This window comes from Ciconia boyciana, chromosome 8, assembly GCF_034638445.1.
Source record: "Ciconia boyciana chromosome 8, ASM3463844v1, whole genome shotgun sequence".
In the NCBI taxonomy this organism is placed as follows: domain Eukaryota; kingdom Metazoa; phylum Chordata; class Aves; order Ciconiiformes; family Ciconiidae; genus Ciconia; species Ciconia boyciana.
The window spans coordinates 64,699,472-64,720,990 of NC_132941.1; the positions used below are offsets into that span (position 1 = coordinate 64,699,472).

Sequence of the window (21,519 nt, forward strand, 5' to 3'; positions counted from 1 at the left end):
CTGGGACGCGTGCAGGTGCAGTGATGGTGGCATAGAGCTCCAGGATTTGCTGTTCTGGTTTCCAGTTTCTGCCTCTTCCACTCGGGCTGGAGCTGTCATGCAGTGGAATTTGGGCTCAGACCTGGCATTTCAGGTCAAGGTTGTTACTGCGGCGAGGAGCGCTCTTCCCAGAGCTGCCGTTTGCTGTTTGAGGGCAGGGCCGTGCGTTGCAGTTAAGACGTGAGGGAAAACCTCTCTCCCTGGGACCAAAGAGAGAAGAATCAACTTCTTGTGAATTTTCTGGTTTCTGAAAAGACTTCTGGTTTTGCAGAGTTGATGTCGTTCTGCTCCTTTACGGCTGTACCTTCACGAGATGACTGCGAGTGGTTGGGCTTAAGTATCACTGAAAGAAGTGATCCTTCAGGGGCTGCGTATGTGAATGCTAAAGGTCGGTGAAAGAACGTATGGAAGAGCGGTGCCTTAGCCGTCCTTCCCGGCAGAGGATGCTCAGCCCGTCGGGTGCCTGCCCTGCCTGGGGACGAGCGGGGAACGGGCAACCAAACCCACCAGGCGCCAGCGCCGCGTGGTCACAGGGTGCAGGGATGGGAACTCGGGCTGTGACAAGGGAAGGACAAATTAGCATTCAGATGAAGTTAAGTATCTTCAAATTAGGTGGCCTGGGTGAAATTGTGATCTGAGAACAGGCTGGAGCGATCTCCGGGGGGTTTGTGTCGGGGAGCTCGCAGGAGACGTTGTGTGAGCGGGCAGAGGGCATTACGTGAGTCCGCTTTGGACTCACCAAAATAATACCAAAATAATTAAATATCAATAATGCCCTGGAAACTGTTGGAAAGATGTGTAGTAACGTGTAGTAACGTGTCCTGTCAAATCAAGCTTCTTCCCGTGACAGTGTAACATGCCTTATGGATTTCAGCAGAACCTGTAGATGTTGTAGTGGGGTTTTGCCCCTGTCTCGGAGACGACGCTTTCTCAGAAGCATGTTAGGAAAAGATGGATGTGATGAAACCGATGCTTTCAGAGCAGCTATTAATTGGAAAAACTCTACCCTGAAGAGTGCAGGTGTGTGGCCTTCACAGTAGCCTGGATGTTGTTATGCATTGTGTCTATTAATGGCTTGGCTTGCATGGGAAGTATTGTATTAATGATATTCAAAGCAATCTTGACTAATTAGAGGAACATTGTGGAGAGGACGGCATGCAGATGCAACGCCATTGCAAAGCCTGAAGCAGGAGTCATCCGCTGCACCGCGTGAGTTGCTGAAGTACTTTGCCTCCATAGGAGAACTTAGGAAAGGACCTGCCTGATCCTTCCCATGTCACGATGCGTAAAAGTTATGAACCTACACGCGAGTGAACTGATCGTACCCCTGCGTTTGGGCTGCTGAGGCCTTACCCAGAGCATCAGGGCTTTGGGAAGGATCTTGGGCTGAAAGAGTCCAGAGGAGAGTAATGAGAATTACAGGGGTTTAGAAGTGATCTGTTTGGAGAGGCTGAAAGAATTGCTGCTGTTAATAAGTTTACAGAAGAGGTGATTAAAGGGAGATGCTTATCTTCAAGTGTAGGAAGCTCAAATGGGAATAGTTTGTAATCCATCTTTCTGGGTGGGGGGAGAAAGAGCAGTGGGCTGACTCTATATGGGGGGAAAAAAAAATAAAAAAAAAAGAAAATGTGAAGGACTGGAGTATAGAGCTGAGGGATGCTGAAGAACTGGAGATTTGATTGCACGCTTCGGACCAGCATGCCGAGAACGGGGTAGGTATAGTCGGTCCACCCAACGGTGAGGGAATGGCCTCGGTGACTTGTCAAGGACCTTTTGCAAAGAAAGCCCTTTCTCCTCCGCCGTTTTATTGAGCACTTTACAGCTATATTGGTTGTATTTAGAATTAATCCTCTTGCAGTTGTGTAAACACCTAAATAGAACACAACTCGATTAATTACACTGAAATCATGGGAATTTACACTTAGCTTTAGGTAGGAGTTATTTTAACTTCCACCTTAATCATTAAAGCTTCTGTTCATGACATAACAGGTATGAATCTTTTAAAAATATATTATTGGGGGATTTTTTTAGTTAACATTGGTATTTGTGTTTGGTGGGTTGTTTTTTTTTTATAACAGAAGGAACTACAGGAATTTTGTTTAAATTTTCAGGAATATTAAAACACTTCTCTGTATGTCAGGTAAGAAAGTTGTGAAATAGTGTCCTCGGTGCATTGACTTTGGAACTATAGCTCCTGGTTTTAGCAGTCTGAGCTTGAAAGACAGACATCCGTAATGGTACTCATCACATCTGAAAATAATGCTGCATCTACAAATAGTGTTAGTAATTGCGTCATCAGGTGGGGGGGCTATTTTATAAATTATAATTTGCTTGCTGGCTTCATCGTGATTAATTATATTTCATTTATTCTGGTTAGTGTTGACCGGCTTACCCTAGCTCAGTTTAAATCAATATTGGTCTCAGCGCTAGCCAGTGAAGATGGATTATGAGCACTTCAGAAATGCACCTGCAGAGACTCTTGGTTCCTGCAAAAGCTGGTCAGACAACTGCCAAAAGAGCTCTTTAAAAAGTGTTTGCAAGTAAATGTACATCTGTGAGAGAGAGCATCCTAACCTTTTTTATTGCAGCATGGAAATAGAGCTTTGAATTTGAAAATAATTTTCCTGTCTCTCTCTCTGAAGTTGTAGTTCCTTCTCTTTCATCTTGTGTACTCTTTTCCTAATTTTGAATTTCTGTGATACGCAAACTGACTATTCCAAGTCTGAGCTGTGTAGTTTTAAATATTATGTCCCAAAGTCTTCACAGCCTTTGTATTGCTTCGTTGAGAGCCACTCAGCATGGCACGGAAAAGAAAGCTCTGGTTTTTCCCTTCATTTCCAGAACTATGGGGCTGCAGATAAGCCATATATGTAATTTAAGTATATGCATAGTATACTTATTACCATATATGTAATTTAAGTATATACAGGATATGCAGAGTTTTCCAAAATTAAGGCTGAAGTCAAAGTTTGTTATGTTCCTGGTTTTAAATGCATGTAAACCAATCCTTTTTTTTAATACAATTGATCGCATAGTGTATCTTCCTAACTGCTTTGAATCTAATCCTGGTGAGCAATAGTACCAAAACCCCCAAGCAAATAGAAGAAAAACAGATCGCCGTCATACTCGACACTGCTGCCTCCTGGTCCTGGGTGTATTCGTGGAATCCGACTGATTGAAAAATTCCTCGCCATTTTTAATGTGGCGAATGTCACTTTGTAATGGTGGCCTGTCAACCCCACTGTCAACACTGTCATTTAATCCTTTTCAGAGCAGATCTGCTAATGCAGTGCTTAATCTGCTGGTGACAACCAGTGATTTATATTCACTGGAGATCTCGGCATTGCTAATTGAAATGGATTTGAACTAGCGTTAGCCATGGTCGGCTGGGTTTTGAGACTTGCTCATGATACTGAGAAAGACAGATAGGACCAGCTATATCGGGTCAGAAGAATTTAAAAATTACTATTGCAAAAGTTGTAATTTTTGTCTGTATTCAGGTATGTACCCTTAAACATAACTTTTTTGAACAGGTAACATATTTTCTTTATAAATCCTTGTTAAGCTGTGTGTAGTCTGTGAATGTGAGTGCCATGCAGATTGCTAATGTGCTTACCTGAGAAACTGGCCTCTAGCAGATCAGAAATTGTCATTTCTCGACTGTCTGCTGTAAATTTGTCACACGCATACTCCGTGCTGCATATGCTGACCTCCTCTTACAGGAAAATGAAAGCAAATGTAGTAATTTGTCTACGTGAATTAGAGATGAAGTGACTAAGCAAGTAAGACAGTCTATCAAGCTTGATTATTCTAAAGGGGAATTAATTTTATTCAGTTAATTGGTACTTTGCCTCACTCAATCTCTTACGTGTAAGTGATTATTCTAATTTGTATTTTTTTAATCTAATTATTTCCATTTCCATCTCCTTTAAATGATCTTTATCGCAGGTATTCATATAGAATACATGAGGAATTGCTATTGTCAGATATAATTTTGTGAGTGGTTATATTAAGTGATACATGATTTTAAATATTAGATATTTATCCCTTAAATTCTCTTGCTGTTCCTGAAGAGGTTAGAAACAAAGCTTGTCTTTATATGTACAAAAAACCCAACAGTGAGTGTGCTGTAGACGACCCCATGAAAAATACATTTTTATGATGAAATTTAACTTTTCATCACGGGGTGTTTTCTACCTCGCCTCTGAGGAACGGCCATGCAGCAGGCGGCGAGGCTGAACTTCGAGGAATGTTTCCCAAGCAGAGAGATGCCTGCCCGATTTCTTGCTGGGCTGCACCGAATGCACGCGCAAACATCTCAAGTCCTTTTCTTTTTTTCCTCTGGATTTTAGGACATCGTAAGTCTCTGAGTTAGAATTACAGGGATTCAAAGAAAGAAAAGGGAAAGATACCTGATATATTCATTTTTTTCTAATGCTCCTAAATTTTAAAGTGGGTCAAAACATGTAACTTCTACCAAACTTCTGTAAATTTGATTTGGGGCTTAAGGTATAACTCTGAGTAACAAATTGTTATTGAATGGTTACCCCAAGCAAGGGGAGCACCGAAGAGCTGTTTGCAGCTGATGCCCCATGGAGCAGTTCTTTTTCTAGTTCTTTTGTAAAAACATAATTGAAATGAATAATTTTCTTTGAAATGCTGCAGTAATGCTTTCTTACCCGCCTTGTGACGTAATGGTGCAATAAAGTCCTAACAAAAAATGAAGTCACGCAAGAGCTATTCCAGTTAAACTGTAACTCGGTGCTGCCTGGTGTGCTAACGTGGGTCGGCAGAGACGCAGTGGGAATGCCAGAGCTTCAGGAGAGAGACGGTAGCTGTGGTCAGCCTGACAGGAGATAAGAGCTGCTCCCGGTGCCCGGGGTTCCTGGCCGGGGGGGCTGCTGCCGTGCCAGCTCGCCAGCTCCAGGTAGGGGAACCCCTGGCTAGCTGGAGAAAACAGTCGCTGGGGCTTAAGACTCTTCAGCGGGGCCAACTGTGTTGGGGGGTATCCTGGTTTCGGCTGGGATAGAGTTAAGTTTCTTCCCAGTAGCTGCTATAGTGCTGTGGTTTGGATTCAGGATGAGAATCATGTTGGTAACACCCTGATGGTTTGGCTGTTGCTGAGCAGTGCTGACACTGGTCAGGGACTTTTCAGCTCCCCCTGCTCTGCCGGGTGCACCAGAAGCTGGGAGGGGGCACAGCCAGGACAGCTGCCCCCCACTGCCCAAAGGGCTATGCCATACCGTATGGCGTCATGCTCAGTATATAAAGCTGGGGAAGAAGAAGGAAGGGGGGGATGTTTGGAGTGATGGCATTTGTCTTCCTAAGTCACCGTTAGGTGTGATGGAGCCCTGCTTTCCTGGAGATGGCTGAACACCTGCCTGCCCCTGGGAAGGAGGGAGTGAATTCCCTGTTTTGCTTTGCTTGTGTGCGCGGCTTTTGCTTTCCCTATTAAACTGTCTTTATCTCAACCCACGAGTTTTCTCACTTTTACCCTTCCGATTCTCTCCCCCATCCCACCGGGGGGGGAATGAGCGAGCGGCTGGGTGGGACTTAGTGCTGGCTGGGGCTAAACCATGACAGGGGGTTTATGGGTGAAGAGCAAAAGGAGAAAAGATGGAGCAAGGAGGGAGGGTGGTGTTCCCCCTTTCCCTTTTTTGGAGATTTATTTTTTTTTGCCTTTTTTAAACTATCAGTCTTTTTGGGTAGGCGCTTGCTCTTAGTGTGGCCAGTGTCCCAGGTGCCAACGCAACCTACAGTGACAATGCTTTCATGTCTCTCATTTTTAATTATATTATCGGAATTGATAGCGCTTGCCCTTTAGAATATTACTTTTTTAGCACTAAAAATCTGGGGCATGACCTGAGCTGCGTGATACTAAAGCCTGGGGGGGGAAAAACCCTAAACCCAACAGTCTCTCCACCATGCTCTGTATTAGATGGGATGTTTCACTGTTTTATTCATGCTGTAGGAGGATGCAGGGAATGGGTATCTATTTAACCTGCTCTGAAGTGGCTTGTGCATCAGGCTCCTTGAAAAAAGCCACACAGCTGTAGCAATGCCACGCAGCATGACAAAGGTTTCATTAGCCTGTTTTCTTAAAGCCCAGGTTTTATTCTTAAGCTGTCAGGTTGGATGAGGATTCAGTTCTGCAGCCAAAATAGAAATTAAGCATGTGTACTAATCTAGTAATCCCTGAAAATAATGCCGTTTTCTCACGTTCTGGGGAGCTGGGCCATCCCCCGTGGCGTCTCCTTGGGCCGTGCGAGAAGCGGTGCGGCGACGCCGATGCTGGGAAGAGCCGTGCACAGACTTCAGACACTCCCCTGATTTCTGAGCCGATTGCTGGATTGCATTTAGATTTCAAGTCCTCTGCCTCCTTGGCAGGATTGGAGTTAGCTGTGCAATTTTACAGTGATTTTTTTTTTACTTTTTTTAAAATTTTTGGTCATGGTATCAAGTTCTCTGTTGGACGTAGAAGCATTTATCTGTAACAATGCCGACTTTTAAAACTGGTTGTAACAGGAATCTCTGGCACCTTTTTAAGGCTTCAGATAATCAGAAATAGCTAAGAATCCTTCACTACAAAAAATATTATTCCATGAAGTTAAAGTTTAAGTGCCTGAGCCATTTACCCACGCATATCTATGAATTGAAGGCTGGAGGTAGTAGGATATAAGTAGATAAAAATGCATTGTATCCCCATGCTGTTATGCAAGCAGTTCCTATTTTTTTTTTCCAGGGAGAGCAGCAGTTGCCTTACAGCAAAGCCGTGTGATAAAGACAGTGTCTGTCTCTACCTTGATCTTTTCCTCCCCGATTTTATCAACGAGAGACTTCTTTTGTAGTACGCGGTTATCCTTTCTTGTTCAGCAGCGCTTGTCTACCCGCCTGTCCTCTCTTGGAGAGGAGGAGTTGTTATTTTTTACTTTTTTTTTTAACAGACTATATCATGACATTGTAGCTTCTTGAGGATGGAAAATACTGCTGTGTCTATGGCAGTGGGGTTTTTTGGTTCAAAAAATTATATCGTTGAGGTCCTGTATGTGAAGTACATAAATATACAGTAAAGCTTAGAGTGTTTTTATTTTATTGCAACTTGCTCGGCTCCCCATCCACCCCAGTCTGAAGAGGAGTACCGACTGCTTGGTCGTATGTAGTGCTTGGTCGTGCTAAGCTCAGTCTCTCGCATCTGCCTCCATGCTGCGGCACCTAAATTTGCTATAAGTTTTAATCCGTCTTTCTTTAGCAAGCAGAAATACAAAGTGCTTCAGACAAAAATGAGATCCCAGAATTTTTGCGTAATCTTTAGATGTGTTTATTTCTGATTAAATTGTGGCGCATCGACTGTATACTCTGGTTATACTTTATCACTTTCAAGAGAATAGATATGAGATGTCTGGAGTAGTTTTTGTGTCTGTAAAACCCTCGTAACAGTGATGTTGTGAGAAATGTTGATGGTCCTTACACTTGCCAGTCTTTCGGAAACCTGCCAGCAGCTTCAAATTTATTTTTTTTTTAAAGAGCTGGCTGTATTTTCACGGGGAGACGGTGGGCTCAACGCTGCACTGCAAAATCGCGCAGCAAAGCGGCTCGCTGTAACTGCCAGAACTGATTACCCGCAAGTCCCGTGGATGGAAGCAGCCTTTGCCGAGGGTGTAAAGCACGGCAGTCAGTGAAGTGCAGCATTCAGCACCTCCTTCCTGGCAATGCCAGCCCTTTCCCTACGGATTCCACTTTTATTCTGGCTTTATTCCAGATTTCCAAATCCTCTTCCTTCCTTTCCCTTCATTTTACGTAAACTGCTGGTGCGTGTTTTGAGCTTCCAGCATACTATTGCTTTATAATTCTAAATTGTTAAATTTTTGGAAGGTTATATGTAATGCTAAATACAGTGTAGCCAATGTAGATACGGTTTGCAGTAAGCTGTTACACATAATTAGTTATCTCATCCATGGCTAGTTCAGGGTTAACCTGGCCGTTGACTGAGCCTGTTCGTGTAAGACATCTAGGCTGCTTAAATTATAAACAGTAGGAGAAGGGATTGAATGAGTAAATTTGTCAGTAGGAAGCTGGACTGGGAAAAAAAAAAAGGTATTTAAGAAAATAAAGTTTGATGCTAATAATACCTTTTATTATTCTTTCTTCGCTCCTTATGTTAAAGAAAAAATTCAGCTAGATCCATTGAGCTTCCAAACTGTAAGAAGGGGAGCAAGAATAGAGATGCTATGAAGTGTGTGCTCCCGTCGAAAAAAAGTTTTATACTTTTTTTTTCCTCCTCAAAAAATATATTTTGTCTTTTTACTTTCATGTTCATTTTTTTCTTACTCCTATGTTCTCATAACACTTGAAAGAATTCAAAATAGCATCCTAGGGGCAGTGGATAGAAGGCATCCTGCAATCCCTTCTGGAAGGGGTTACCTTGGTAAACCGAGCGTGCTTTAATTGCTTTCAGCAGGCAGAAGGGCTGCTCTGGGTCTTACAGAGCCTTGAAAAAGAAAATAAATCGTGAGCTGTAATATCAGCTGAGCTTATGCCCTTCCTTTAGTAAGGGTCTGTGTGCTCCCCAAGGCAGCTGCAGTTTCTGGTGCCTTCCGTTGAGGAGCCGGCCGCCGGCTTGGCAAGGGCCTTGCTACTGCTGACATCCCTTCAAAGCATGAGAGAATTAATTTTTAAGTCTGTTTCTTTCTTTTAAAGAATACCAGGTGTGTGGTGAGTTTGAATTTAGTCCTAGGTATAGCAGAGAGGCTGGGAATAAGGTTCACTTCTGAGTAACGCACGTGAGAGTGGCGAAAAGGTGGTGTGAAAGTTGTTGTTACAGAAGTTTTTTACACAGTTGAGCTTATCCAGAAATTATTTCTGGTGGTTATCCCATTTTACATTGAAAGGAAGGATTTTCGAATGATTATTCTAATGACTGGATTTTTTTTTTTCTGTTGTTAGGCAGTACTACATAATGTCCTGTGAAAATTGTAATATTAAATATATTATACTGAAACATTGGGGAGCTTTGTTGTGCAGTATTACTGCGGTTATAATTTTAGCAATGAATGTAGAGCCACCATCTGGATGTGTTCTGCCATTTGTGAAATACAGAAAGTAATGCTTTTGTGTTATGTTTTTGCCAAAGAAAATATTTTAAAATCGAGCAAAGCCAGCTAATGGATGAGATGGCAGCCTCTTATAATTAGTGTGTTTATTAGGGACTGGATAAATTTACAGCAAATTAATAACAACACTTATTTTTTCCCACATAAACTCTAATTTAGAGGGACAAGAGTATTTCTAGACCAGCTCATTTATCTACAACTGTTAAATTCCCTGAATTTCTCTATAGTCTTCAAAGCAGCAGCACGTTCTCATCACACCTTTTCTCTAACCTTCTCTACACTGGAAATTATTTTCTGGTCTCACGAAACCTGAAATTCTCTGTATTTGGAAGGCTCTGGTGAAATGCTTTATAGCTCGCAGACCCATAGCTGTGGCACACGTGTTCTCCAACGGAATATATCTATGAAGCACCTTATGTATGTCTATAGGAAATCAAGGTAGGGTAAGGAAACTCTGAAAGGTGCTTGTTACAGGTACTTTAAACTTTGTGGTTGCTACTGGTCTGCTTGGTGGTAAAAGCTTTTCCTCTTTGTTTCGGTCTCTGGGCATCTGTGATGCCAAAATTGTGTGTCGGAGTTACCCGGCGTAGAAGTATTGGTCTTGTGGAGGAAAGTCACTTGGACCCTTAAGACAAGGTCTGGCCATGCTGGGGTTTTGGGTTTTCCCCTCCCTGCAGCCGCACTGCTCCTACTCGTGCTCTTTGCAGAAGATATAATACACGCAATTATGGCAGGAGCTACCAAAAATACGTGGGTTTTGCATTTATTCTCAAGATTCCAGCTGCTGGTACTTACGAGTTTTCTTCTTATCTATGGAAATGGCTTCCAGACTCCTTGCCTCAGTGTCCTCAGCTGCTGTGCTTTACTGATGTGGAGTAGCTTTTCTGGACTGATTTCCATAGTTGTCTTTGAACGATGGCTGAGCGTTATCTTCCTGTCTTGGATTTAAAGCATTCTTAATGAATTCTTAGTGTGCGCAACTGGTATTTTCCTTTTCCTTCTGCATCAAAACTGAAAGTTAAGTGATAAGGGAATGGGAGAGTATAAAACAAGTTTTAAAACTTTCCTCATCTAAGGTAAACATTTGCTTTTTCTTTTAGCTTTGTTCTGACGTGAGGAAAAAACGTAATAGTAACTTGAGCTGAAAATTGATCTTTTGCTTTTGTTTTCTTTCAGGTCCAGGATGGAACATTCCTGCTCGCTCCTGCTGCTCTGTGTTAGTTTTCTGTCTGCGCAAGCTTTACCACCCAATGGAACTGAATTGCCAAAACCAACAACAACAACAAGTAAGGACATCACTTAATTTGCGGGGATGGGAGTGGGTGTGGAAAGGGACTTCTGGTGAGGTCCCCCTGGTGACATAGTCCTGGATGTTTTTCCAGGACTTTGACCCCACTAATGTGCTTCTAATCTTGCCAGATGACCTCTGTATTTGAGCTCCGTATGACTGGTGCTGTACGCTTTACTTTCTCTTTCCCTTGTATGGGAAATGCAGAGGATAGCTTTGGGAGAGGTGGAGAAGCACAGGATGTCTCCTGCCTGGGCTGCAAGCTCTCCGCGCCCCAGGAGCTGTCACTGTGGATCTCCAACGTGATGGGATGTAGACACAGATAATATGAAATAAAGAAATTCTCAACTAGATGACAGGAAGAACATATTTAAACATCATGAGGAACTACAGTCTTCATATGTGTTCTGTGTTTCCTAATGATATGAGCTGTCTAAGGCAAGACTTGAGGAGATGGATAATAGTGCAGGTGTCCTGCGTAAGATTAGGTCAGGTGAAAAATAGAAAAGCCTTTTTCAAAGACCTGAGAGCAGTCTTCTACTCACCGGTCCACCACACCATCTTTTATTCATCCTCATTTCTATTCTCAGAATGTCTTCCTCTTGCTTCAGGCCTTCCTACAACTGCATCCTAACACATTACAGTCCTGGAGAGGGGCTTGTTCAAGTCAAATAAGGGTTCGTTGGGGTTTTTTTTATTTAAGATACTGATTCTACTATTATGTTCTGTGATGGGATGATATATTTTACTTGCACATTGTCCTTATCCTTCAGAATCCTAGCTAGCTACCTTTGAAATCCCTGTGCTGGTGAGTGGTGGGTGTCGGGCAGCGGTTCGCTGTTTGGGCGGTGGCAGTGCGTGACGCCGTGCTCACGTTGGAGGGGGATTTCCAAAGGGATAGCTGCTCCGTGGGCTTGGTTGAAGGCAAATAAAGCTGACAATGTTCCACATAAACAGTGTGGTGAAATCTTGGTAACTTTCCAGGTGACTGTTGTTGACACCCAGTCTTTATAGGAGGGTGTTTTTGTGGTTTGGTTGGTTTTTCATCTGCATGTGAACTTCACAGCCATGTGGAAGGAGAGCCAAGCAAGAATCAAATGCCAGGCGTGGCTGATGGCCACTTTGCTTTGGTCCTTGGTTGTGTTAATTTAGGTGTTTGGCATTTGCTTGCGTCAAAACCTGAGGCTGGAGACCAGCAGAGGCAGCTGAGCAGTGCTCTGCCCGGGCACCAACAGACCTCGCAGGGCACCCGAGGGCTAGGGGAGCAGGGGGCTCTCCCGCTAGTAATGACAGTTGTAGTGTTGTTTTCCTTCAGGCTTTCAAAATAAATACATTGCTAATATAAATAAGAATTTAGCGCAGTATAAAATGGCTGATAAATGGCTCTGCTGAAATCTTGTCAAGCAGTTGTCAGTGCCCTGCTTCTTGTCTGGCACCTGGAGCAGCAGAAGAACAAGTTACTAATATTGGTCTGAACGTGTAAGAATATGGGAATTGGGAAAGGGAAGTAACTTGTTAGTTGTATCACTTCCCAGAATTTTAATAAAATTAGTAAAAAGGGAGTTTCTCCATAGATGCTGTTCATCTTCAAAGCTTAATTCAAAATTGTGTTGAATTTAAGTATGATTATATGGATAAGAGTAATCCTATCATCCGTGTTTTAATTAAATCTTAATGTCAGTGATACAAGTTAGAAATGTTAGTATGACTAAACTGTTTTTTTCTAAATATCAAAGCCTGCATTACTTTGCAGTGAGAAGCGAAGAAGAGTTTTGTCTGATAGACAAGTACGTACACACTGAAAATGTATTGCTGTATAGAAACTTCCAAGATAATAGGATTATCCAATACATTTGACAGCCATTGACTTAATACAGTATTTTTTAAATACAAAAATGAAGATTTTTTTTTTTTTATTTAAGTGTCAAGAAAACTCAATTTAAAAGAATATGGAAAGAACCGAAGGATTCTAAAAAAAATCCAGCTTTCCTTTTGCATGCTAATTTGATGAATGATCCAAAAAGATAAGATGCTTTTGATTCTGAAAGGAGTAGTTATAATTTATTGCATGCCATTATTTTAGCTGACCTGGTTTTTAAAACATTTGTTGAATTAAAATACTGTATTTATTCTTATTTTAAACATGGATACTTGGTCTGTATTGCTCAATTTTTCAACACTATTGCCATTTTGCTTCCTACAAGTGTACCATGACATTGCTACCACGAAATTTCCCTTTCATAAAAAAAAGAATATTCTGGGTTTTATTGCACTGCCATTTACTGAAGAAGTTGCACTGCCTTCTACTCAGAGATTCAACTATATTAAATAAATATAAACCAGTATTTATGTATTTGGATTTGCATAAATGAATGTATATTTCAAGTAGATAAAACTTTATGCTATCAAATATGTGACAGGCTGTTTATACATGATACTGCCCATAGCATTCAAGTAATTCCTGGTTACTCAAATATTAGTTATCTGGTATTAATCACAGGCAGGATTCTTTTACTTCCTCTTGTATTTTTACTTGTTATGTAGTTTAAATGTGAAATGGGAGTTGCAGTAATAAAGCTTTTAAGTCCTTTCCAAATGTTTAAATTTCTTTCTTGTTTGCTCGATGAATATTTCATGGGTTTCATGCCCATCTTTACAATTTATTTCCACTACCGATGTATTCACATGCAGAGGTAATGAATTTATCAGATGAGTGGGAGGTTGAAAGGCAGAAATGGTGCAGCTTTTGATGCCCTATTTATTGCTGGTTTAAACTGTCAAGAAGTTAGTGGGTGTCTCCGAAGATAACTGAAGCAATGTATAGAAAGAATGAAGTCTTGCTATACGATAGCCAGAACGGAACCCAGAGACGGGGACTTTCACGCTAGACTTGTGGTGCTTCTTTCATGGAGAAAATGAGGCATCATCAGAAAATTGTATTTTGAAGAAGGAGGCTGGCTCATTTTACTTAGTATTTAAAAGCCAAAGGGATGCTTTCCTGGTAGATACTCGATTTCAAGAATTAGTTTGAAAAGCAGAACTTCAGAAATCGGTGTTTTTGCATTGGGGGTTGGACTGGATGACTTTAAAGGTCCTTTCCAACCCAAACTATTCCATGGTTCTGTGATTGCGGTGGCAGGCGGGGCTGTGCTCGGTCCGGCTGTGCGGCGTTCGGCTCTGGGATGGCAAACGCAGGTGCGATTCTTGCATTTGCTCCTGCTTGCCACCTTGTGTGCTGCAGGCTGTGGACACTGGTTCATCTTCCCTACCTGTCTTTTTCCTTTGCCCGCCCTTTATTTATTTGTTTATTTTAATTTGGGTTTGGTTTTCATATGTACCAAATGCATCTCCTGGTTATCAGCTGCGTATCTGCTTCCTCTCCACAGTCAAGGCACGGGGAAGCACAGTGATTCTCTGCAGGGTTGGGGTTTTCTCTTTCAAAACTAGCGTCAGAGGGCATAGTCTGGACTTTGTGATATCCCCGTTGGCATGGGTGGACTTCTCCTGCCCAGTCATCACAGCACAAGTTCAGCCGGGCCTCGAGGAGGCAGGGTGGCTAGACGAACACTGAGAAAGGAGGAGAGTTCTCCTTTTATTGAGTTAACTTGTAGGTTTTCAGCATATAGAAAGCACACAGTGACGTGCAAGATGCTTAATTACAGTAAATCAATCACTGTTAAATCTGAACATAAAGTTCAGTGAACAGAAGTTAAGCACTTGCGGAAGTTTTTTTTAACAACAACAAAAAATAATTTAAATACTCTGCTACTCACCCAATCCAGACATTTCAGAAATGCCTATGGCCACAAAAAGTGCTAAGGACTACCAAGAATATGGCGCTTGAGTGTGTCTTCACCTTAGCATCAGTCCAAATGATGGCATGCGGACAGCCTGCGCCAGCCGTGCATCTGCGCTGCGAGTAGCATCCCGGTACCCCCGGCAAGGTGGTAACATGGAAGGGTTTCTGTCCCGCGGCTGTGTGTGCTTTGGTGAGCTCTGCTGCTCCCTGCGGTTGTTCTCGGTGAATTTTCAGTTACCTGCTCTGTGGGGCACGTGAGGACCATTGAAAGACTACAAGAAAAATTGAAGATGCGTTGTTGCCCTTTGAAACATGAAGAGGTGAAGGAGTAGTATGGAAGATACTCAACACTCTCACACATGATAGATTATCCGGTCTGAAGTATCCCCTAAATTAACATGTGAGGTCTTGCATGGCCACCAGGCAAGCTGGCTGTAGAAGTTAACGCAAGCTGGACTGAGCTCTTCACTGGAGACACATCTAAGAGCTCCTGTATCCCGCACGTGGGGGATGCGTTACTCTGATAGAAGTTGTGTATAAGTACCAACATTGGGGTAAAGCATTGGGTTTTGTGCCTGCAGGTGACAAAACACCTCTATTAAAATTTGACCAGAATTCCATTCATAATCATGTATTTTATAACGTGGCCCTCTTTAAGATTGCGTGCATTGTTTGCCATGTGCTCGATAACGTCTGTGTTGAGATGTTGTGGCAGCTGCTCTTCACGTAAAATAAATGTCGGAGGAGGTCGGGGTCCTTTGCAGGGCTGGATGTCTGAAGCAACAGTTCTGACCCAAACCAGAGGCCTGTGTCGCTGCCCAAAAGCCTCTGTGGTCAGATTTGACTGAGCCCTGTTTAAAGGACATTTGTGTGTCTGCTGAAGGGACAGCAGAGATGAAGGATGCACCCTGAAAAAACCCACTTGAAATCTAACCCAAATAATGGATGAGAGCAGTTGAGTTTTAGTTTTGGAGAGGTGGAGGGTTAAGTTCTCTGTTGTTTGAAAAGAAGTTCAGACCTGTGACTAAATAGAGCCTGTTGTGGGATTTCTCCTGTGCTCAGATAAACCATATCTTGTCTGTTCTTTGTCAATCACCAGAATAATTTCAGGTGCCTGACTTGCTATCTAGGGCAAACTGCACACCTTGCCTCGTTAGCTTGCTTTTGTGGAGGGAGAAAAAAGTGTTTTAATCACACTTTTATTCATGTGCCATTTCACTGTTCAGGTCCTACTTGCAAAGGAACCGATCCAGGGATGAAAAAAATCAAAGTTTGGTAGAGAGTGTGGAGGGGGGATCACGGGGCAGTTACTGATCTGCATGCACTGCTGTTAGTTCCCTTTTTTTCTTGTGGGTGGTTTTGTTTCTGACACATACGGAAAGTGGGAACATCATAACCCTGAAGGAAATGGTGATATATCTCCAGAAAGAGCCGCTCAGACGGCTGGGCCAGCAGCACAGGGAATGGAGCTGGGAAGAACCCATGAGTCAGCCTCATGCAGGGGAACCACGAGGGGTTGCCACCATCCTCCTGGTGTTAACCTTCCTCTCTTGGCAAGATGAAATTTCATTCTATTTTTAAAAGAATACCCTCGGGATGAACTTTTTTGTGTGGCTGTGAACAGAAAGCCCTGTGGTTTTGGACCACAGCTCTTTGTGTTGGAGCAGTGGAAAATTTTCCCTGGCAGTGGCTGCAGCGGAGATCTGCTTTAGAGGACATCTGCCTCATCTGTGTGCATTTACTCATATGTTTCAGTTGTCAATTTTTGAGGCAGCACTGATTAAAAAAATATCTCAGGTCTGTCTTTCAGTCTCCGCTTAAAATCCCACTTAATATGTAGATAGTTGTGTTGGCCAAAGCTCTTTCAGCCTCTGAGTCTACAATGGCCTAAGCCATTGTAACTTTCTCTTACAATTTTTGGGCTACATTTATAAAATTACCGATGCAGATATGGAAGAAAATACAGGTAATAAATGCAACTGTTTAAAACCACACCATGCCTTACACACGGGCTCTGCAGAGGTGAAGCAGTTGGCGTACCACTGCAAGGCTTCGAAAACAGATGTGCCCGTGTACAAGGAAGATGGGACGTTTGTGGTTTTTGACCTAATTTCCTTGTGAAATGCTAGGAGGAGAGGTGAAATCTTGATGCGGAGAATTGCATTGGTCATTGTGGGGCTGCTCTGCCCTTAACTAAAGAAATGTAGATAGTAGTCTGGCAGGAGGTTGGACTTCTCCTGGGTTGGATTGAGGCTTTCTGTGGTTGTCCAGGAATCAGTTTTCCAGAGACACCCCAAAACCGTGTTGTGGGGTACATCAGTTCTTCTGAAAGGAGGGGACGGGGGATTTTGTGTTGTGTAATGAACTGAGGAAAATTTTTATTTCCTCATGACTCAAACTTGTTGTTTTTTTCCCTCTTGTGTCATGGGTCACGACACAGAGCCGACGGTGAGAACTAACACAAAGTCCCTAAATCCTGGAGGATTTCGAGATATTGAGTCTGAAATTTCTAAACTTCAAAAGTGGGCTAAAGTGGCTCCTTTTTGCCTGTGAGGGGCAAAAATAGATATTTTTGTTTCTTTCTTTCTTTGTCAGACCTTGGTTTCTATCCAGCGTGCAATATTGCTAAATACCACACAGAAATTAAGCTGTTTCTGGTGCTGCACATTCATCCAGACGCTCTTTCCAATAGCAATTTTCTGAAACCCTGTCAAGTGACGGTTTCTGATTACCATTTTGTCATGCCTGTCACTTTTGTCTTTATATACCACTTAAATGTCAAGTTTCATGCATTTTATTGCCTTCCCTTTCTTTGTACTATTACATTGACTTGAGATATCTTCTTTCCTTGTATACCTCTAGTGCACCTATGCCTCTAAAGGAAGTTTTTCCATGCCGTACTGCCCTGTTTGAGCATCCAGAGAGTTCCCAGCTGCTCACGAGATGCAAACCAACACTCAAATGGTTTTGCAGGGTTCAATTCTGGACTGTCAGTTTATCCATATGAGCTCTTTTGTATTGCGATATTATATTGCAGGAGTTACATAGTCCTACATAAGTTACCGTGATCTTGTGTTTTCATGATATTTTATGTTGAGGCTTGTGGCAAGGTCCCTTCAAAAAGTCTTTGCTAAAAGCAAGCAAAAAGAAATAGTTTTGGGGAAGTGTGAACGTGGGAGGTGTTAGGAGAATTACTGCTGCAGTTCTCAAAGACCGCTGTAGGAATGGTGAAGAACTCGTTAAAGGTGTGTAAATGTAGTTTAAAAAGAAAAAAAAAAAAACCCACACCGGCAGCAATAAAAGTTGCCTTCACTTTGGAAGAGCGTACGCTGGTAAGAAGATATACAGAAAGTGCAAATGAAGGAGGCTGAGGAAGGCTGGTGTAACGATGGAGAAACCGGGGTGTCCGGACCCCCAGGGAAGCATCCTGGTGGCTGCCCTACGCGTGGGCTGCTGCCTCGGGTGGCTCCGTGGGCTGTAGCCGAGGAAGGGTGGGCCTCTCTCTGTATCCTATGGCACGGGCAATAAATTCCAGGTGTGAGGGCCTCATCCTTCCCACTTTGCGAGGTCTCTAACACCACTGTTACACTAACCTGGGTTTGTTCGTCTGGTCAGAAAGAGAAACAGGTAGCAGGGTTATATTTTGCTGGCTGAAGGCTAAGGCTGAGAGTTTTGCTTGCTTAAATAAAACAAGGGTTTTTTAAAATTATTTTAATGTGTTGTATATTGAATTGTTCAGTAGAATTAAAATGTTGCAGAAGCATAATGAAACTGAAATGTAAAGAGTCACATACATAAAACCACTATTAACAGAAAGGTGAGACTTGCAATTTATACTAGCTAAAATTTTATTTTTTTTTTAATCTCCATTCTGAGTGTTTGTTAAAAGTCTTATCATTCCTACTCGTTCTTATATATAATATATATAATATTAATAATATAAGCCATAGAAGGCGCTGCAGTTTGCACTGTCCCCTCCTGCCTTCCCCCTCCGTCATGCCCAGCGTTGCTTTACAGCCTGGTACAGCCAGCAGTGGTGTTCTAGACTGGGAAACAAGATGTGTTTAAACACATGTTGTATCTCTGGGGTCAATAAAATCTGTACAAAGGGTGGCATTCTTGGGTAATTTCTGTCTGGCTGAGCTAATGCCCATAAGGATACTGCAGCAAACCTTTTGAATGGGCTTCAAATTTAGTTTAAAACCTTGCACCCGTTAAACTTACTCTAACTGCAGATCAATCCTTTGCTTAACCAGTCATTCCCAAAAATATCCTTGACGTTCTCAGCAGCAGTTAGTTTGTTTGAGCCTTTGAAGGAAAAAAAAAACCAAACCCACAATTAAAAAAAATTGAATTTTCAATTTCAGCTTTGCACATATTAAATAACTTGTGATGGTTTTAGTAAGCACAAGCAGAATATTGCATAGAGCCACAGATTTTTGATACACTAAGCACAGTTTGGCCCGTACTAGATGAGGCAGTCCATGTCTATGAAGTTTCACGTTGGCTGTGTTCAATCCCCAGATTCTACAGAGGAGAACAATTTACACAAGGACCTATTGACTTCGATGCTGATTCTGCTCCTGGTCTTCATCATTTTCCTTCTGTTGGCTGGCTATTTTTTCAGGTAGGTCTGTGGGGAGCTCTGCATGCAGAACTAGCTCAGTCTTGTTTCGATATGATCTAACAAGGAAATGAAATGCGTACTTATGGTGAGGCAGGGGCCTCCATCACAGCGTAGAGGAGGGCGCCGCGGCGGTGGCGGCTCTCGCTGCGAAGATGAACAGAAAGAGTTTCTCCAGAATTACATGGTTGGTAAAGACTGGTTTGGAAAAATGCTTGTTACCTTTCAACATAGTTCCCCGGATTAACGTGGTGTGTGTAATTCAGGTTCAGAAGACATAGGAAAGCTGTTGTGAACTCCGGGGACAAAAAGATGCCGAATGGGATCTTAGAAGAACAAGGTATGGAGAGATTTGCTTTCCTCCTCACTGTGAATTTTGTTTGTGTATGCACACGCTCATTTGCTAATTAAGAATTCAGTTATGTTTGCTTTTTATTTATAAGTTATAGGATTGTTATTAAAGAGAAAATACTTTAAAAAAAAAAAAAAGAGGGTCCATATTTAAGTATGTGTATATATAATTTTAACTTCCAGTTGTTGGTTTTAAATAATTTTCACTTTAAGTTGGGGTACAGCAAATATTTCTTTGTAAATGTTTCTCATGCTCTTTATATATGTTTTATTATGATGCCAGCTGAGAGCCAGGTTTCTGGCACTGTGATCTTTGTATTTAGAGAAAGGATTGCAATGTTTCTTCTTAAAAGGGGGGGGAAAAAGGTCCTTAACTCTTTGTGAAATTACGGGCTGGTTCCTGAACGCAAAGAGAAACAAGCAAGGGGATGAGACAGGGCAGTATTGTAAGCCAGCGGCACTAAAATAAAACACTCTCGGGAGTTGAAAATGGCTCCTAAAATAAAACACTCTCAAGAGCTGAAAATGTTTCCCACTGGCTTTTTCAGCTGTGCGGGGTTTATGTCTGTTAGCGGGGAGCCCTTCGGGTGGGTTGGTCTGTGGGGCTCAGTTCAAACCTAGCAAACATGGAGGAGCCATTCATTTCTTGCCGATAAATTATTTTAGCCAGAACAAAGAGAAAAACTTAATGATGAAAAGAATTACATCTTTGTGTCGGTTCCACATCGCTACGTATGAACTGAAGAGTGGGTTAAAAAGCACAGTGGCAGTCAGAGAGAAAGTCAAACCTCTAAATATACCCGTCGGCTTCCTGTTCAGTCGGTGCTGGTGCACTGGAACCGGTGAGCGCGGTTTGGAGATCCCCGCGGTGGCCCGGCGTCGGGTAGTGCCCCTGGGCGATGGACAGTTAGTGCAGCCACCAGTCAGTTTTAGTTTGCAAGTGGAAATCGCCCCGTCATTGTCAGCGTGTAGGGAAGCGGTCTGCCTTTCTGTTTGCATTTGGTTGTAAATAAAACTTGTCTTCACAAAGCAGCGGGCTTAATCCCTCCGCTTGTGGCTGGAAAGCTGCCCGGTGGAAAAGGACCTGGGGGTGCTGGTTGACAGGCGGCTGAACGTGAGCCGGCAGTGTGCCCAGGTGGCCAAGAAAGCCAATGGCATCCTGGCTTGTATCAGGAATAGTGTGGCCAGCAGGACCAGGGCAGTGATTGCCCCCTGTACTCGGCACTGGTGAGGCCGCACCTCGAATGCTGTGTTCAGTGTTGGGCCCCTCACTCCAAGAGAGACATTGAGGGGCTGGAGCGTGTCCAGAGAAGGGCAACGGGGCTGGGGAAGGGTCTGGAGCACGAGGCTGATGGGGAGCGGCTGAGGGACCTGGGGCTGTTCAGCCTGGAGAAAAGGAGGCTGAGGGGAGACCTCATCGCTCTCTACAACTGCCTGAAAGGAGGGTGTAGAGAGGTGGGGTCGGTCTCTTCTCCCAGGTAACAAGTGATAGGACAAGAGGAAATGGCCTCAGGTTGCGCCAGGGGAGGTTTAGACTGGATATTAGGAAATTTTACTTCACTGAAAGGGTTCTCCAGCATTGGCACAGGCTGCCCAGGGCAGTGGTGGAGTCCCCATCCCTGGAGGTATTTAAAAGCCGTTTGGCTGAGGTGCTGAGGGACATGGTGTAGTGGTGGGCTTGGTAGCGTTAGGTTTATGGTTGGACTCGATGATCTTAAAGGTCTTTTCCAACCTATACAATTCTGTGATTCTGTGATACTTCTTCCAGCCGTCCTACCAGGCAGCCCGTGGGGATGCTCAGTGCAGTTTCCAGGTGGCCAGCTGTGTTCTTGAAGGGCCATGAGGCAGCCAGCAAAGGTGTCCTGGGGCTTTATTTCCCTGGGTGAGCCGAGGTCTGGGTGGAAAGAAGCACCGGCAGCAATCCCTGTACCAGACCGTGCTGCCGCAGAGCGATTGCGTGCCGGGGCTGGGCTGATGCTGGGGTGATCTGGGGCAGCTGAGAGCAACAGCTCTTCTCGGTGCAGAGTTTCTGTTGTCTGCCAAGTTAAAGTTTTTTTGGTTTTTTTGTTTTGTTCCCTCCCCTTTACAAGTGAAATAATCTAGCATATCTCTTCAGTGATAGACACTGAAAGCTGTCCCTGCAGTGCCTGCCCTGTGGCAGAGCAGCTCTGGGTTGTTGTGCTCTTCGTCAGCAGAAGGAACCTTCTCCTTTTCTAAATAAAACTTGGTCACATTTTAATCAGAAACCATTAATACAGATTATGACCATTAATTAACCATTGATACAGATTCTAAAACCAGTAACCAT

The 21,519-nt window shown here is 43.1% G+C and overlaps 1 protein-coding gene across 4 annotated transcripts in view; it reads left to right on the forward strand.

The window, feature by feature from the left end:
* The window catches only part of PTPRE (protein tyrosine phosphatase receptor type E), a 111,392-nt gene that overhangs the window by 58,470 nt on the left and 31,403 nt on the right, over window positions 1-21,519 (forward strand). For 2 of the 4 annotated variants that reach the window (XM_072870749.1, XM_072870750.1), the window contains exons 2-4: window positions 10,326-10,435; window positions 18,761-18,863; window positions 19,127-19,200. In XM_072870749.1, coding sequence (XP_072726850.1) covers window positions 10,326-10,435; window positions 18,761-18,863; window positions 19,127-19,200 — 287 coding nt within the window. Of the gene's footprint in view, window positions 1-10,325; window positions 10,436-18,760; window positions 18,864-19,126; window positions 19,201-21,519 lie in introns of those variants that run through there. The other 2 variants (XM_072870751.1, XM_072870752.1) reach the window with 2 other exon arrangements.